Raw genomic sequence first — 19,788 nt, forward strand, 5'->3', positions numbered from 1 at the left:
TAGACCAGGTTGAGTTACAAAATGTGAGTTCTAATAAAAGAGGGTTGTTTTCTATATAATGTAAATTGGTAGCCAATATCATGCATCTTTGCAACTCTGAGTATTATAGATTTTGAGATTAGGCGCTATTTAACTAAGGGGGGAAAAATGGACGACATACCTACTAAGGTCAAAGACATTTTCCTGTTGATTAGAGACACCAAAGAATTTCACTCCCAGAGTTTTGCCGAGCCTAATGTTCCCATCCTCAAGGCCACCAGCAATGGAAGAATAGTGTGAAACATCAAGATAAGCTATGGTCTTATATATCATATAGACCATGGTAGGGTTGACCATTAACTGTCCTTTGACCTAGTATATATTTTTATCATCTAAATCATTTTTTCAGTCACCTAGTTGGAGTGGCAGACTGTTAAAAATATTCATCTTGGATCCACCCACATATCTGATAATATGTTAATTTAAGTGCCTCGAGGAGTTTAGAGAAACCATCTTTTATTCGATTCTATCACAAATTTAGTAACCACGACCGATCCTCAAAGAAATAGTTCACTTTTGTTTCTGTCTTTCAAAAACACTTTTGAAGAAAGATGCCCTTCTGATAACAAAAAAGGACCTCTGAAGAATCTACAGTAGAAGAAAGAGCTCTCTCTGGGTACTGTATATCAGGACTACATTTGTATAGTTCAGCAGGAAAGGGCCTGGGTAGGAAACTGCCTTTCAGGAAGAATTCTACACTGAAGAGATGAAATCGGAAATGCATTTGCTACTCATTTGCTTGCATGAAGAACCCCATTCCATTTCAATCTGCCAACATCCTAATTAAGATGATCTGAATCTTAGGTGATCTATTATTCTAGATCTAAGATAGCCCAATCTACATTAGACAAGATGTTACACTGTGTGCTTACACTGAGATGATAAGACCACTGAGCAGAAAAGCATGACTTCTCTCATGTCTGACCCAGCACTTGGCTGAGCTCTCTGTCAGTGCTCAGTAAATAATAGCCAGGCTTTGCTTGTTGTAGGCACAATTTAATCTAACCACTTCTAGTTCTGGTGACAACATATACCTGTGCTCTTTTTTTTTTTTTTTTACATGAGGAAGAGAGTAAAGTATCTTGAGTAGTTCTTTATATGTGTATTTGTCAATATATATGGAATGAACAACACATAAGTGCAATTCCCATTTATTACCTTAATGCTGTTTCTGAAGATCTGATATTAAAGAACATGCTAACGACATTAGCTTTTGAGTCAGTAAAGAAAAGAATGCAGAGATAATGCTCTGTCTCACCAAACTTTGGAAGAATTGGGATCAAATCCCTTCTAAGATAACAATATCCAGTTGTACTATTATCCAAGAGGAGCTATATAATACAGAGTAAATATCCTGTAAAGGTGTTTCCCAAATTGGCTTCTTTCTTTCCTGTCAGTTAAGGAAAGTTACCTGTAATTCTCTAGCATGGAAACTGGGTTATGGCTTGGGTGTCTGGCAAACAAACAAACAAACAAACAAACAAACAAAATATATGTCAATGTTAGACTTGTCCTTTCTCGACATCTCAAGAAAGGCCAGGTGGTCAGTGACATACCCAAGTCAGAGGCCATGCATGTATCCCTTCTCAGTCAATATCTAAAACTATCATTTGTAGGGCTGAGCAACCATTCTTAAGAAATGGCCTTAAGCTTCTTCCTGTGCTGCTGTTGAACAGATAACATTGATGACCTTCACAGTCTGATATTCATTTCCAAAGAGCTGAGGACTTCAATCTAAGAACCTCCAAGAAGACAGAGTTCAAACCAGCTAACCCTCTCTCCTTTTTCTAAGGAAATGAAGATGTTGGTTGGATCTCAGCCTAGGTCACCCTTCCAGTAGCTGAAAAGTTTTCTGAATTCTGTTTCAGAAATGTATCTGTTTCTTTAAAGAGGACAAAAGGACCACTGTTGTGTGCTTTCAGTGGTATCATATGGGGAAATCCTGGTCTTGATTCTAAAACATCTGTAATGCTAGCATGCTGACCTTGCCTATGTTGAGTCCTCCTCCAAAGCAGCCAATTCTGAATCTGCATTGGCCTGGAGAGATCCACTCCATCACAGTGACTCCCTAAGACCTTGCCCTACCCAACTCTTTAATTGCCCATGACAATTTCATTGCTGGAAAAAAAAGCCCTACCGTGTTCTCTCTGCAGAGGGCTCCTTTGACAGCAATCAGCAGGCTTTGGTATCACCTTGGGAGACACTTTCCATGTTTGGCAACCAATCCTGCCCAAGCTGTGATATCTCTTGAAGAAATCTTTGAGGTCTGCAGGCCTGAGGTAGGCAGTGGCTAGCCTTGCTTAGTATGACCTGAGACTTTTGAGAGTGGCTACAGACTCAGCACTGGCACCAAAACTGAATATTGGCCTGGTGAATTCCACTTGTTTTACCCTAGCGACTCCCTAGAACCCTTCCCACCCAACTCACGAATCGTTGGAGGCATATTCATGGCCGGGAAAACAGCCCTACCCTGTTCTCTCGACCAGAGGCTCTTTCAGCAACAAGTAACAGGCCTGAGCTCACATAGCTTTGGAGACAATTCTAGTGGCAGACAAACAGCCCCGGCCTAAGCGGTAGCTAGCCTTGGTGTGATCTGAGACCTTTGCAAGTAGCCGCAGACTCAACACTGGCACCAAATCTGGTGAAATCTGCTCATTTTACCTCAGTGATTCCCTGGATTCTGCCCCACCCAACTTATGTATTACCCGGTGGCTCTTTCCACTGATGAGCCTCACAGGCAGTCTGCAGGCACCCTAGGCCCCGGGGTGCTCTGGACCTTTTGCTAAGCTACCCCAGGTCCAGTACTGGTGGTAACCACCTTGGATCACAGCAGGACCTCTACCACTTGTCTCCAAGTCTAGCATAGGCAGCAACTAACCTTGGATTGCTTTGTAGCTCCTACCAGGTAGCCCCAGGCAGTCACAGGCAATGGCTAACCTTGGCCTGCATGGGAGGCCCCTCCCAAGGGGCCTTAGAACCAATATACCCAGAGGCTGACATCAGACCACCTCAGAGCACCACCTGATTAGCCCCACAAGTGGCATATCCACATGATGGTCTCAACAGGCACACAACCCTGCTGGGGTGAATCCCACTCCATGGGATCAGCCCCCACATAGCAGCTCATGCCATGTGGATTGCCAGTCCTCACAGCTGCTCAGCCTGAGAGTCAATCCCATCCACTGATGTGCTAACTACAACAGGAGAACACACACAGCCAACACATGGGACACTCCTGGAGCACCCAGCATAGGTGATCAGGGAGACTCTGCCACTGGGTCACACAGGGCACCTACTACATAAAGCCACCTGGCCAAAACTGGAAGACCTGACAAATGTACCTAATACATAGAAACAAACATAGGGAGGCAGCCAAATGAGAAAACAAAGAAATATGTCCCAAATAAAAAACAGGAGAAAACTCAAGAAAAGGAACTAAATGAAATAGAGGCAAGCAACCTATCAGATACAGAGTTCAAAACACTGGTTGTAAGGATGCTAAATGGACTTAGGGAAAGAACAGACGATCTCAGTGAGAACTTTGACAATGAGATAATAAGCATAATAAGGACATATAAGCCATCAAAAAGAACCAGTCAGAAATAAATAATATAATAACTGAAATACACTAGAAGGAATCAACAATAGATTGCATGATGCAGAAGATCGAATCAGTAATTTGGAAGATAAGGTAGCAGAAAACATCCAATCAGAATAGTGGGAAAAAAAAAGAAAGAAAGAAAAAGAGAGAGAGAGAGAGAGAGAGAGAGAGAGAGAGAGAGAGAGAGAGAAGAAGAGAAAGAAAGAAAGAAAGAAAGAAAGAAAGAAGAAAGAAAGAAAGAAAGAAAGAAGAAAGAAAGAAATAAGAAAGAAGAAAGAAAGAAAGAACCTAAAACGAAGAAGCCCTAAAGATCCTAAAGACCACCGCCACTAAAATAACGCCCTCCATCCCCCAGACATCGCAAACCCTAAGAACGAAAAAAAATATATTAGTTTAAGGGACTTCTGGGACAACATCAAGTGTACCAACATTCACATCATAGGGGTACCAGAAGGGGAAGGAAAAGGGCAAGGGATTGAAACCTATTGAAGAAATAATGATGAAAATAACTTCCCTAACCTGGTGAAGGACACAGACGTATAAGCCCAGGAAGTGCAGAGTCCTAAACAAGAAGAACCCAAAAAGATCCACACCAAGACACATCAAAATAAAAATGCCGAAGGTTAAAGACAAAGTAAGAATTCTAAAAGCAGAAAGAGAAAGACAGCTAGTTACCTACAAGGCAGCTCCCATAAGACTGACAGTTGATTTCTCAACAGAAACTGTGCAGGCCAGAAGGGAATGGCATTGCAAGTTTTAAAAAGCAAGGACCTACAACCAAGACTACTTTACCCAATAACCCTATCAGTTAAAATTGAAGGTGAGATAAACAGCTTCCTGACAGAAAAAAAGCTAAAAGAATTCATCGCCTCCAAGCCAATATTACAAGAAATGTTAAAGGGACTTCTTTAAGAAGAAGGAGGAAAAAACCATAAATATGAATAACAAAATGTCAATGATGTACCTACCAATAATCACTTTAAATTAAATAGATTAAATGCTCTAACCAAAAGACACAAGATAGCTGAATGAATAAGGAATCAAGACCCTTACATATACTGCCTATAAGAAACTCACTTCAAATTGAAAGACACACACAGACTGAAAGTAAAGGGATGAAAAAAATATTTAGTGTAAAGGGAAATTAAAAAAAACTGGGGTAGCAATGCTTATATCAGACAAAATAGACTATAATGATGGTGTGTGTGCTGTATAGGTGAAAAGTAAAGAAATAAAGGGTAAGAACATTATAAAGTTGGAAATGAGCAAAATTTTAGAATGCTTCTTGCTTTCAGGATTTTGGTTTTGGCCTTGAAAGGTCAACAAAAGAATGTAGGCTTTGTTAGGAGTTAGATAGTCATTGAATTCTGAAATCCCTCTAGCTATACACCATTCAAAAATTAAAAATACTGAAAACCTAGTTCAAGGTGATAAACTTACCAATCTATCTTAAAATAAAATGTATAATCATAAGCATATTTTCAATTCTTGGATGTGAGTGCTGAAGCTCTATTTCTAAAATTAGTGAATTCTGTTCTCCATTTCCATGTATAAAAAAATCTCACAGTCCTGGGAAAACACTTAAAAAAAAAAAATGAAATACAACAAATAAGGCATGCTGCCGAGTCCTGGGGGAGAAGTTTCCCAGAGTCTTTGAATTTCCTCCTATCTTCCTTCTTTACAAGGTTTCTAAGGCGAAGTAGTCCTTTTCTACAGCCTCTCAAACAAGGTAAAAAAGAAAAATACCCCCTAGATATATTCTTTAGATTTTCTATTATGCTTCTCAAGTTCCCAGTAGCTTCTGAAGTAAACCTAAGGTGAATTCTGGAGTTATTTTTTATTACGTTTTAATTTTAGTTCCTCTTTTAGGTCTAAGATGAAATAAATGATCATAACTGCTATCCTTAGAGATGCATTTCATGGCACAATTCATACATGACCTGTGCAAGGTCAGTCATAGAAAGAGGGCTGACATGATAGATAACAAGTCAAATCCACCTTTTAGTCTTGGAGAACTTCAGAGTAACCTATTTAAGTTTGCTCTACTTAGTGCGATACAGCAAGAAAATTTTCTGTTTCTGTGTAGGGACCTCACTTGGGTAGTGTCAATCAGAGACATAGGAAGAGTTACTTACTGCTCAAATCACTGATCGTTAGGGGTCATTTTTTGCTACATCATCAGCCTTAGTGCAAGTAGCGGCAAGCCGACCTAAATACTGTCCACAAGACCCCGGGTTTCAGCCACACCACATGTTTTCACATCACTAGATCTTTGCATGCGCTCTTCTCACTGCCCATTATTTTCACACTGGCAAAAATCCCTCCCCCTACTTAAAACAGCAACTCTCCTGTAAACATTTCCTTGATACCACCCCCAATTCAGGTTCATTTTTTCCTTCTCTGTATGCTCATAGAAATTTGTCCCTACCTCTATTAGAGTATTTATCAGATTCTATTTTAATTATGTGTCTGCTGTCTCTACCACTAGAATATAAAGGCTTGCACATTTACCTTTATCTATGACTTACTGTGTGCCAAGCACTATTCTAAGCATTTTAGATATGTCGGCTTGTTAATCTGCATCACAACCTTTTGAGGTAGATATTAACATTACCTCCATTTCACAAATGAGGAACCTGAGGCACAGAGAAGTTAAGTAATGTTCTCAAGGACACATAGCTTGGAAGTGTCAAGAGTTGAACTCAGGCAGTCTGACTTCAGTCTGAGCCTCTCCCATTATTCTTTGTGTTTGCCTATAGGACTAAGGAAAGTGGTTCACAAACATCAAACGAATAGAAAGAACAATCACTCTGATTTCTCCATAGCTTCCTAAGCTTAAATTTAGAAATGTATTTTGTTTTAAAGTTGATTTCACCTTCTACCTCTACTATGGATGAGTTCATTCATCCAAAGATAATTCAGCCCAGATTGGGGAAGGAAAAACTACTTGGGAGGTAGAAAGCCTGGACTTTTGCTAGCTCTACTATGTTAAAGTCTCGGACTCTCAGTACCTCCTTCAGGTTCCGCATCTGTAAATACCTACAAAGCCTCTCCTCACAGCTTTTAGATGTACCGTGTGCATAGTATGACATGAAATTCTGTGGAACAGAAATATTATTAACAAGAAAAACACTTAAGTTATTCTTTGTAAAGTGACATGACTCAAGGTAGACATCTGCGCTTTGGGGATGATTCAAATGAAGAGATTTTTTTGTGTTGTTGTTTGTTTAGAAGTGAAGAATACAAATCGTTAAGAATTATATGTCTTTGTTTTTCCTCCTAATATTTCAATTCTTATCTCTTTCATGTTGTGTGAGGATCCTGGCTTCCTGAGCATAACACGCCCTGCAGGAAATGGGTCTTCTTAGAGCCTGTGGCACTGGTTTCTGGGAGCTTGTGAAATGCAGATTCTGGGACCCCATTGGGAGGTTCTGATCCATCTGAGGCAGAGCATGGGCAGGTAGTCTGCTTTTTAGTAAATGTGGATATTGTCTCTCTTTAATATTATGTACTTCCTCCTCACTGGGTTATTTTCTTTATTCCGTCTCAATATCTCTCCATAAAATGAGCCGATTTTAAAGCGTCAAATTCAAATTGGCCCTGGTGAACAGAGCTACTAATTTTTGACACAGGTCTTTTATTAATTTAGGTGATACACCATCTCTGCGGTCCACTCTGGCACCCACCTCCCCATCCGCACCCCCACACACTCCACTCCACCCCCTCCACACTCTACGCCATGAAGAACAGGTTTTTAAGCTTCAAATCAGCGATGTCATGTCCCTGTGCACTCCAGAACCCTCCCCCTTGCTGACCATAGGCCACTCGGCTTCCTTTGCACACTCCTCCCTCTCGCCCTGGCTGCAGTGGCTTGCTCACAGAACGCTGCTTCCTGAAGGAAGCCCTCCGTGATGTCCCAGCCATAATCGCTTCTCCCAGACCAACTGCTCATTGCTCCCTTTTCTTCTATGGCACATCACGGTCCCTAAAGCCATGATTATTAGATTTAAGTCTGTCTACCCACTGCACCACAAGCTCCAGGAGACAGGTATTGAGGCTGACTGCTCATCAAGCAATGCCAGTGAGGAGCAGTGCTCCAGGTGGTGACGAAAACAGGCTCTGGGGCCAAGGGATCCAGAATCAAATTCTCGCTCTGCTCCTTAGTATCTGTGTGATCTTAAGCAAGTTACTTAACTTCTCTGGGCCTCTATTTTCATCCGGGATTAGAAAAGGTCTGACTTACAGACTTGTTGTGAGAATTAAATGAAAGAATACACAGGAATGCTGTAGCATACTGTCTGGCATGGGGAATGCAACCAATACAGGATAGCTTTTAAAAAGAAAGCACTCCACATATTTTCATTAAATAAATAAAACACAACGGAGTTTTCAGTTGTGTCTTTTCTCTCATCACCACCACCCCGGCCAAAGCATTAGCCCAGGCAACTTCTCCCTGCAGCCCGCTCCTTAAAAGAGCTCCGCTTCTGCCCTGAGAAGTCTGCTGAGTACACGCTCCATTCCAAATGTTATTAGTTCCAGCTTTGATCCTTTCATCACGTCACTTCCTAAAATATGTGCTCATGTGCCAAGCCACCTCTCTTCCTTCCTTCAAGTATTTCCTGAAATGTGACCTCCTCCATGGAACCTTCTTGAAGTGGAACTGAGCTCATCATTCCACCCTCTGTTTCCAACAAATAAGTTAAAGGTTGTTGTTTGAGGTTCCAAAGCTATAAATCATCTGAGCTTTCTGCTGGCTGAATGGTCTCACCATTGCGGGGAAGGTTGGGTTTCTTCTCTGTCTGAACTTAAGAACGTGAGTCTAAGAGGGCAAAGGGTTTGTTTAACTTGCTCTGTACACATTCAGCACAATACCAATCCACATGGATGCTGAATAAATGTGACTTGATGATGATTTAATTACTTTGTCCATACCAGGAATAGAACCTAGAACCCATGAACTCCCAAATCTGTTTCCCTCATGTTACAATACATTCTGATGCTGAGTCTATTACGAGACTGGTTCTCTGCACTTGCTTTCACAAAAGAACGAATACAAAAAAAGAAAAATTACATGAAAATATCAAATTAGTAAAATTATTTTCTACATCGTGAGTCCACAGATACCTTTAGAACATTGTATTAAAAGGTGCCTCATTTAAAGTTTAACTGCATATGCTTTATGAGTTATTTTGTAAATCTAAAACGAATAACCCAAACATGTCAATACTCATTTTTAAAGTACTTGTTGTATTCGGTGCATGCACCATTATGGAGAACTTACACTCAGAGCAAAAAGATTTGTAGCAAAGCATATGACCTTCTTCCCACTACAATGACCATCCCCTAATTAGGCAATGCATCTGATAGTCATTAACAGGAATGAGATAATGAATCACTTTCTCTCTTCTTTGTTAATTTGCTGTAACCAAGCGGCTAATGGATGTCAGAGCTGAGTGATTGCACTGATTATAGTGATTTATAGTTGCAACAAAACAATTTAAAACCATTCTGATTATTCATGTTTAAGATGCTTTATGTTTTGTTTACTAAATGTTTTATGTCCCTCTTTCTTCCATCCCTAAAGTACTGTCCTTTTCCTACCCTGCCACATTTCACAAAAAGACCTGTTCCTAGAAAACTTGAAAGTTATAGGCTTTTTTTTATTGTTTTAAGCTAAGCCATTTCATTTTGTTTACATCTATCTACCTATCTACTTATCTATCTATCTATCTATTTATCTATCTATACAGATAGATAGATAAACCTTACGCAGTCAACACTAAAAGCCTTAGGGGTAGAAAGAAAACTTCAGTGGTGCCTAGTTCAAAAGAAGACAGAAATAAGAGGAAATAAGGCAAACTTCAAGCCACTTACCTTGGGGCTTCCAGTCCCTTCCCCAGCCTCCGCAGACACATCAGTAGCCAGGATCTCGGCTTTGATGGTATCCAGAGCCCTGAGAATCCAGCTGTGTTGTCGTTTGATTTGCCTCTGCAGCTCCTTCCATTGACTTGCAATCATCCGCAGCATGTCCTTTAGTCCTTCTCCAAGAAAAGGGGAAAGCACAAGTTACGGACTTGACTGCATTGGTACCATTATTATTTTTTTATTTAGTAAATTAAATGGTTATTTCGAACAACAAACGTAATTTTAAATGACAATGACCATCACCTGCCGTATCAGTACTTGTCACACAAAATAGAGACTGGGAATTTTTGACTTGATATAAGGCATGAGGACTCAAAAATGGTATATCCACACAGATTCATTGTTTGGAATTGACTTTGATTCAGTAATATTGACTAAAAAAAGTGCATGTGGAACAAAATCGCAATGAATAAAATTTATTAACTATAGCTTCACATTCCAAATAAAAGATCCTGTGTGTATTTGTGTGGAGACTTAATAATGATCAGAAAAAATGTATGGAAATAGGTAAAGTTATTTCAATGAGAAATACAGTAAATGGGCCAGAATTAAGAGAGCAGTCTTCAGCATTAGCGCATCCAATTAATGCCGCTCTTTTCTTATTTAGCTGTGGTAAGCTCAAAGCAAAAGCCAAATTGTAATTCATCCTGTCTTATGGTCTTTTACTACCGGGATAAGTATAACCAAATGACAAAACTATTTTTTATTTACAATCTGCTCCTCATAAATGCATTAAAACTGGGGTAAGAATTGGTTTAAGGCCAAAACTCTGCTAATGCAATGACCAGCAAAGAACATGCAAAACGTACATGTGTGTGAATTGGCAGGGAAATAATCAGGCATCTCTAGACTGCCAGTCTTATATCTGTAATGATATCTATAAGTACCTCAATGCATATGCATTATAACTCCACGCACAATTCTCATTCATTATCTTAATGTTATTTCCAGAGCACCTACATCAAAAAGCATGTCAATGTGAAGTTTTCAGGAATGTGATTTCAATTGAAACTCAGGCGAACAGCAAGCCCAAAATAAAATGAACAGACCATTTGGAGGCAGTATTTCATCTTATAAGTATCACAGCATTGTATGCAGTATATGAAACATTTATAAATCTTGAAGGTCAATCTGATAATGTAAATATTAATAATACATAAGGAGGTGAATATATGCAGTAATTTACAGCAATGCTTCTTCATTCTTAATAGTCTGGAGACATAAAACTTGCAATATTTCAGGAGGATTTACCTGCTTTGTGAGATGCAATAAGCTCGAGAAGTTGGTGTCCTTCCTCCTCCACAGCTTCCTTGAGAGCACAATGACTGTCTACATTCAACTTAAAACTCTGCAAGGAAAAATATGAGCATCAAACCCCGGCAAGGCAGCTAAACATAAAACATCCATACAAAATTACTCACTACTTTTTATCAAGAAACAAACGGTCCAATTCACCCAATAGACAAACTAATTTGCAGTACTAAAAGCTATTGATATTTGGGATCTGGGCTCAAAATGTTTCCATTAGATTAGCAGAGTGCATCTGTTTGGAAACAGCTGACAAATCTAGAAATTCATTAGGTTTTTATGAAAAGTCATATCCCATAGGCTATATTAAGAGTAGCAGTATTCTACAAAATACACTAAATTTCTACCAACACATAGGAGCTCTTTTCTTCACTTTTTAAAAATGTTAGTGATAGTACTATTTATGAAACCATAAGAAAACCCGGTAGTAGCAATTATATTAGCCTTATGTGAACATATGCAAATCCATTAACATAGTAGGGCTTGAATCAGCTCTGTTTCTCAAATATCACACAAACCATAGAACACCGAGGTGGATTGAGCAGTCGAATACTTTCCAAATCTTTGATTTTTAAAAGTTCGTTCCTTACAATGTGACACTGCTTTATAAATGAATAAATCAAGCATATCAGTGGCATTTTTCACTCATGATAGCCATCCAAAAAACAAAACCTGCTGTCATGGCCGAATTCCAACTCAGAGCCATTTCTTTCCGGAAGCATTCCTTAATGCCTTACGTGGAGTTAATTAGTCCCCTCTCTCTGTTACCTCTGCTCATTATACCTGCTTCTATTGTAGAACTGGTCATACTGTATTCTGCTTTATTTCTATACTGGGCTACCAAATTATAAGCAATTTGAAAGAACTGCCAGTTTCGCATTTATCTCCAACTCATGTCACATACGAGGTGTTCGATAAATGTTTCAGGGAAGAGTGGATACCCATTGAACTGGATCAATAGTACTATCATTTCAATATTTTTTTAAAAATCATAGGTGGTTTTCCAAGGATTTTTCCATCTCTGGAGTGTTATAAGTGGTTTCTATCACAGGAGGTCCAATGGAGAGTAATCATAGTAGCCAATCTGTTGAACCAATGGTAAATCTTCAAGATAAAAATCCATTCCTTCACTTCACTAATTAGAACAAGCACGGATTTTGAAATATGACATGCCAAATTTTGCTCTCACTAAATATCTGCTGAGCAAATAGCTGTATGCACTGCACTGGACTTAGTATTAAGAATATTTACAAAAGTTAGAGATGATACAGTCCCAATTGGAATGCAATTTGGATGAAAGAGATTAAACAACCACAAATTGTGAAATTGGGTATTCACTCACTCATTCATTTAGAAACCACGCATCATGCCTATTCTGTACAATGTGCTGGGTAATAGTGATTAAGGGGGTATTCAGCATGGCCTCTGGCACCAAAGGGCACCTGCACATGCTACTAGGAGAAGGAAGTGCATCCTGAGTCCTCTCGAATGTCCACTGGTGAGTCTGGGCTCTCCTTTCCTTAATGGAGAAAAGGGGTCATTTTAAAGCTCAGAAGAAAAGGCAAAGCATCAAAAATCAAAAGAAGTTGAAAATGATGGAGATAAAGACAGACATATCAGGCCTTAAAGTATAAAGATAAGAATTTTGACTAAAAAAAAAACTGACTGCAAAATTCATTTGACTAGAGGCACACGAAATAATAAAGTTCAGCCAAATATGACAGAAAGTGACAATATTAGGTTTCCCTATGGGGGTCCACTATTTCTTGTATTATCCTCTTTCAGTTACAGGTATTTCATTGAATAAAATAAAATACGGCCATGTATGGGAAGTCTGATGTTCCTGGCCAATCCACGCGATATGATATTTGTGAAAAATTAAATATCTACTATATTATAGCCAAAACGTGGCTGCATTTACTTCTTGCCATCGCAGTGGAAATTCTCAACTCTGAAGCAATGTCATGCAGAATGAGATACTTGTGTTTCAAGGAGAAGGGTCAGGGTAAAGAAAAACACACAAGTTCAACCCCATAGTGCCAAAATTTAGGAAGAAACCTATTCTAGAGATTTCCTCATAACTGTACATTTATCCTGGTGCTCTCTTTGATTCTCTGTTTACTTACAACGAACTTGTGCTGAATGGCTGGTAATCATAAGCTTCTAAAGAGGTACAACAGGCCTACATCTCAGAGCAAAAGAGAACCTAAGGACCTGTAAGTAGGTTGAATAACTGGACATAACCGAAGCCAAGAGTATAGAGTCGATGCAGCTGGATCTGGTTCTGCCTCAAGTTGGTGCAGAAGTATTTGATTAGGAAATTGTAAAAGATGAGGTATTCATTATTAGGAAAAAGATAAGCTGATAAGCTTGAGGCTGTAGAAAAGAACCATTTAACATCTACTACCCAAATGCTACAATATTGCTTGATTTTCAGGTGCATCCATTAACCATTAATGATATCAACTAAGGAACTCCCGGCGGGCCTCTGAGAAGCAGCCAAGCAGGCACAGCAACGAAACTATCCATGAAGCTCCTGGCTGCTAAAGGATTCTGTAGTAGGTTCTCCCCATTCGGCCCCTGCCTCTTTCCTAAGGAAGGAAGCTTAGACAAAAGGGTTTTCTTTCCTTTTCTTTTCTTTTTCCCTTTGAACTTGGTACTTGGACATGTTTCCATTTTTGTGCTGCTAACATATTTCCTCAGTGACACCTATGGTATATAGTCCCTCTGCAACCTCCATGACACTCTCTGAAAACGCAGGGCATTTTTTGAAGATTTAATTTATGTCAACAACATTGCCATAGACAGGTGACGCAGTGCTATGTCACCGATTATGTGAAATTCCATAAATATGAGTGAACTGGGCCTTGTGGGACACCAGATCTTTTTTAGTGTCTTTAAAGCAGCATGTAACTGAACATCTAGAAGCGAATAACTAAGGAAATGGAAAATACAGTGACTGAGACAAAGGACTAGATTATCAAAAAGATAATATATTCGGAGGTTGACCAATGGATATTTCCATTACTGTGGCTTCTAGCTTCGCCAGCTTGTACAGATCGAGGTAGATTATTCCTCGGCAGGATCCGAATTTGGGTAAGCATGTTGATTGTGCTTTGGTCATGATCAAACCTTACAAAGCAGATAAAATACTACATCTAATCTTATTCCATTCAAATTTCTAAAGAGCTCCATCTGATGCGCATGTGGAGGTCATGTGGATATGAAATGAATCCAAGGACATATATGCCTGGATGGACAAAACTATGACAAATGTGAAGAATGATTACTCATCAGGGGTAATAATAATAGATGCGGATAGCCTGGTACAGGAAATAGTGGGAAAGACCAATATCACATTCAGGGGCTTGAAGATCCAAAGTGGCTCAGCCTTAGCAGCATCATATCATGAATACAGACTTTCAGTCATCCCCATGGAATACTGTTTGTGTCTGCTAGGTCCACTGAGGTCCCTGAGTTTTATGATGTTTGTGAACAGAGAAGCCAAAAAGAGTTGAGTCTTTCCTCACTTAATTTTAGGTTTTTTTTTTGTTTTGTTTTGTTTTGTTTTTTTAGCCTAAATTAATATAATAGATGTTTATTGAGCAGTCTCTGCCAGGCCTATAGATACAAAAGTTAACATTACAAAATCTTGGCACACACAGCTTATATAGTCTATTGGGTAAAACAGATAAGAGAGCGAGTGGCCACATATGACCCCGCATAGAGTAAATGTGTAATTAGGGTTTGGTATGCCATATAGAATGGGGGGGCCTTAAGCAAACCGAACAATAAAATACCTTGCCCAATGAGATTTAATTTAAACATGGATGTGTGTATGTGTGTGTGTGTGTGTGTGTGTATGACATATACATATATATATCATGGTGGTCACGTGAAAACAAGACTGTGGGCTATATTCCACATCAGTGTGATAAGTGCTGGGTAGGTGCTGTGGGAGCCCAAGCTGGGAGCCAGGTTCTGCAGAGCCTGGCAGGAAGCTCGTGGAGAAAGGACTGATTTGTATGCAGGCCTAGAGACACCCTTTATTGTAGCAGGAAGCAGGGAGCAACTAGCAGCTTAGTGTGACTGGGACAGAGTGTAAGCAGGGCGAGGCGCGGGGTGGGGGCGGCGAGGAGCTGTGGCTACGCGTGGTACTTAACTCAAAGAGCCATGAAAGAGCCATGAAAGAGCCATGAAAGACGATGTGACAATATGGGCGAGTGACTGGTGCAGTTCTGTGTTCTGGAAAAATCTTTTTGGCTGTTGTGTAGAGTTGATTTTAAAAGGGCAGACTGGAGACAAGGAGGCCATTTAGGAGGCTGCTGTGGTAATATAGGCCAGATGTTTCTGCATACTCATATTTTTTTTAATTAAAAAAAGGTATGCTTTTTCTTCTAAATGAATGGAAGAAGAAAAAATGGAGAAAATCTTCTGTCTTTTTAAGTTTTTCTCAGTGCGTGAGAGCAGCATGTGCCAGAATTTAGTTCTTTGGCTGTTCTGATGATAAATACCAGAGGTTATTAGTCAGGAGTCTCCAAATGTGAAAGACATATTGAACTGATGAACTTTTACTCCCACTGTCATTTTAAAGAGATAGTATATATGCTGATGAATAAGGCGCTTGATGACACTTTTTCTTCACACAAAAGATTTTTACTACCCTAAGAAAATGAAAACTTGCTTTTTTTTTCACAAGGGCAGGGGGAAGCCTGTATGCTCTGTCAGAAGTGCAGAGGATTAAAAAGTCACCTGCTATCTGCCGCAGGCCACCTCCACTGAGGTTCCACTGATGGTGCCCAGCACCATCCCGCGTTCCCAGAGGGGCTCTAGGTGGGAGAGAAGCCAAGGTCCCTGTGCAGCACCTGGCAGTTTCTCTTCTCCTCTCCCCAATGCCATCCATAGAGGATGGTCAGATGGTCCTCAAAATACAAAACGTACCTTCCAAATGCCACATGTGCCAAGAACTGCAAGATTTTGATTAGCAAACATTTCTTTGTTTAAGAACCTCCTAAAAACTTGGTAAGACATACAGCCATTAAAACGAAGAATCTGAAATGACTTGAAAAATACACAGAATGCATTACAAGCCAAAAACGAAGATAAAAAATTATGCCTCTGATAAAATTACAGCTATGTAAATGAATAGACCCAGTGCGTAGAAAAAGAAGACTTATAGGGAAACACGACAAAATATTAACTTCATTTGTGCAGGGTAGGACTTGGAGTTAACATAGTCTGGCCTTATGGAATGAGTTCTCAGTGCTTTCGCTTTATGAAACATAAAGTGAAAATAATACTACCTAACTTCTAGTTTGTTGTAAGAATTAGAGGTAACGATCGTAATGATCGTAAAGCACCGAAGCAGTGCCTGGCAACGAGTGGGCCGAAACAAAAATCATTACGGACTCTTAAATTCATTTTCTCTATTCTCCAAATGTTCTATGATGGCCTATTTAGGTGACGAGTGGCGCTCACTGTTGAGGCTCTCTGAACGCCTCAAGTGCAGATAGATAGGTACCAGGACCTCTTTGCCTTTGTCACCGCCCAGCACAGGCCTGCCCACAGGGGGCACCAGCACACAGAAGGCGCTATCTGAGACTCAGGGAAGGAGTACAGCCTGAGAGCCCGTTGATCAGGGTCTTCCTTTTGCTTTTGGTGTGTGCCTTTGGAGGAGCCATCTAACTTTTCCAGGCTTCTGTTTCCTTATCTACAATCCCGGCATTTGGACTTAATATTTTCCGGTCCTGAGACACTTTGATTTTATCTTAAGCCAGGCAGTTAAGGATAGGTGTCTTGGGAGAGTTTTTCGTTTATTCTAAACCAGAAAGTTTTCAAAGGCGGAAGAATCCCAAAGGCTATCTAACCATTCATCTACCCCAGGGCAGTTCTGTCCCTCAACCATCCCAGGCAGATGTGTCCACTCTATTTTTAACTATCTCCAAGGAAGTTTCTTTTATCTTCTCATCCTGAGTCCGCAACAGTTCTCCTCAGGAATGTAAGAGTTCTGCGCAGAGCAGCAAGAGCTTAGCTTCCCCCTGCTTCAGATTCTTTTGCCAAGTCACCTCTCCAGTGTAGGAGTGGGAAATCAGAAACGTCGTGAGAATACACCAACAAAACCCACAGATTCAATTGATCACCAAGCCCTGCCAAGTTATTTCTCCATCCTTACCATGGATTTAGGCCCTCGTCATCATCCCTTGCTAGGCTGACTTTGACAGCCTCCAGGCATGACCGCTTTAAAACTACATTTATTCTTATTTGTCACATGCCTATGAAGGGGCAGGCATTGTCCTAGGCTTGCAGAATGTAGCTGTGAAGAAGATGAATATAGCCCCTGACCTCGCAGAGCTCACAGGGTAGTGAGGGGGTGAGGGTCATGCATCTTATAAACAGGGAGTTGCGACTGACTGTGTCAAGGGGCTATGACATGGCGTAGGGCGGGGGTGACGAGCACGGCCTCTGGAGCTGGACAGTCTGGATTCCAATTCTGGCTCCTCCACACCCCCTGTGTAACACATTGGCCAACTTCTTGGTACTCAGTTCTGTCATCTGCAAAAAGTGGAAAATGCCAGTTTCGGCTTTGTAGGTTGCTCTGAGAATGAAATGCCTTGATGTCTGTAGAATAGAGCCTGACATGTCATACTATTGCAATAAAAACATTTTATTACATAGAATGGTCTGTCTATAAAACTCAGAAAAACATGCTCTTCTTCCTAAAACCCTCCAATGACTTCTCAAGGTTGAAGAACAAGGTCCAGCCTCTAGCAAGACCTACAGAGCCCTCTAAGGTCCCAGCCAGGTCTGCTTCTCCAGCCCCACGTCTACCTTGAACTGTGCCTGAAATGCGTAAAGCTCCTTTAAGATTCTGCTCTTGCATCTCTGCCTGAAAAATCTGTCTTCCCTACCCCTGGCTCAGCCTTGCTCAGCCTTCAAAATCCATCTCAGGCGTCACCCTCTCTAGCAGGTTTTCCTTGACCATCTTCCATCAGCCCAGTTTCCTCATCTCAGCATCCTCGGTACCCATGCAGAGCTCAAACCTCTATCCATTACAGTGTTGTATAACTATTGATAATGTGTCTGCGTCCTACACATCGGTTCCTGGAGAGTAGAACTTTTCACTCATTTTTGTATTCTTAGTGCCTAGGACAGTGCCTGGCACAGAGAATATGACTAACAAACATTCCGGAAGAAAATGAATGAAGATTTGTACCAAAAACCTACCATGTAGCTTTCAAACTGCCCACAGTGTTTTGGGAGATATTGGTGTAATCATTCTTCACTTGGAAGTAGTTGATAAATGTCCCCAAATTTTACTCAGTGAACACCATGTAAATGAGCTGTCATGTTCCTTCGCTTACAAAATTACTTGCCAATTACACTTAGATGATCCCAGTGTAATTGCCATGTAAACTGTACCCTGGCTGAGATAGCCCAAATCATCAATTTAACTTTACTCTCTCATCATATGGTACTTAGCACATAATTAAACAAATGGTCAGCCACCACCACAATTGTATATCTCCCCCACGAAATGAAGTGGCTACATTTGTCATTGATTTATCAATTATGACAATATGCAACACACCTCCAGCTAGAATATCAGAAGCTTAAAAAAAATTAAAAGTACTATATATTCTTGAGAAAAAAGTTCCAAGTTGATGATTAAAAAAAAAAGATAAGCATTATAAAAACTTCGCTTTCCTTTCAAAAAGAGAGAAGGCACTAAGATATAGACAAAAATTCTCATTCTTCCTGAAACCTCAGATAATAAAAACATCTCCAAGCATTTGAAAGTGAATTTAGCTCTTCAAACAATTCACAATTTCTTTCAACAGTTGCTTTGTGTGTGCGCGTGTGTGAAAGGTAAATGTATTTTACTAAAGCTGACATTCTTTCCTGATAGACTTGAGACTATCTTATACAAGAATTAGATAGATGGGAGAGATCCTAAGTGCTGATGGTGCCTCTTAGTGACCAAATTTTCATTTGTTTTTCTGGATGTCTCCACTGCACCTAGCACAGGTAATCACGCTGACTTCCCAGCATGGCCACACTAGGCCAAATGCATCCTCAAACAGAGGTTCTGTCTAAAGGGCAGAACAATTGACTTCCAGAAGACACTGCTCTGAGGCCCGGATTGAAAAAGAGGTCAGTGCCAGCCCAAATATCTTTCTACCTCCTGCGGTGGAATAATTGATGTGCAACAGCCCCTACAGATGTGGAGTCACCAAGGTGATGGATGAATATAAGTATATTATTCACACGTACATCTGCTAATATGCAGGTCCCAGTGCAAACACCAGGACTTAAGAATATTATGTGGATTTAGGACAATCCCTGAAGGACTCCAGTTCCATTAAAAATTTGTTTGGCAGCCTGGGGCAGATCTATTACAACTCCCTCATGCTTCGTGCATTTGAGAGGGGGAACCAAACTGCTTTGAAAATAAATTTAATAAATTTTGTAATGTCAAGTCATTAACATCCTGTCTAGTCATATACAGTCTTCATATTTTGAAATAGCAACATTAACCTGTGGAATTTTTTAACCTTTCTAATATCCAAGTTAACATTTTTATTATCTTTGTGTTTTCTTCCAAAGGGGAGGAATTACATCCTGAAAACAGAAGAAAACATTCCTATTTTTTTCCCATAGGTGCTTTTCTTGTCACAAACATACCAGACAAAACCCAAAAATCTCTGTGACCAGAGTCCATTTTGGGTTGGAAATAGTAGAGGAAATAATTTAACTTGCAGACATTCTCAGTTATTGTTTGATAATTTATAATATTGATTATAATTTGCTGCCTATAATGGTTGTAGCGCTGCTTTTACAAATGTTCATTCATTCATTTAGCAGAGATCTTTAGTACCTATTACTCACGTGCCAGGCTGGGTGTCAGAGGAGACACT

At 40.1% G+C, this 19,788-nt stretch overlaps 1 protein-coding gene across 8 annotated transcripts in view; it reads right to left on the reverse strand.

Moving 5' to 3' along the window:
• The window catches only part of AKAP6 (A-kinase anchoring protein 6), a 504,258-nt gene that overhangs the window by 190,711 nt on the left and 293,759 nt on the right, over positions 1-19,788 (reverse strand). For 7 of the 8 annotated variants that reach the window (XR_001594257.2, XM_036239030.1, XM_016123631.2 and 4 more), the window contains 2 exons: positions 10,817-10,913; positions 9,515-9,681 (listed from right to left, as the gene is read on the reverse strand). Coding sequence is in view for 7 of the 8 variants with exons in the window: in XM_036239030.1 (XP_036094923.1) it covers positions 9,515-9,681; positions 10,817-10,913 (264 nt within the window). In the remaining variant the exon portion in view is untranslated. The remainder of the gene's footprint in view (positions 1-9,514; positions 9,682-10,816; positions 10,914-19,788) is intronic. The other variant, XM_016123636.2, reaches the window with a different exon arrangement.

Source organism: Rousettus aegyptiacus, unplaced genomic scaffold, assembly GCF_014176215.1.
Source record: "Rousettus aegyptiacus isolate mRouAeg1 unplaced genomic scaffold, mRouAeg1.p scaffold_m13_p_3, whole genome shotgun sequence".
NCBI lineage: Eukaryota > Metazoa > Chordata > Mammalia > Chiroptera > Pteropodidae > Rousettus > Rousettus aegyptiacus.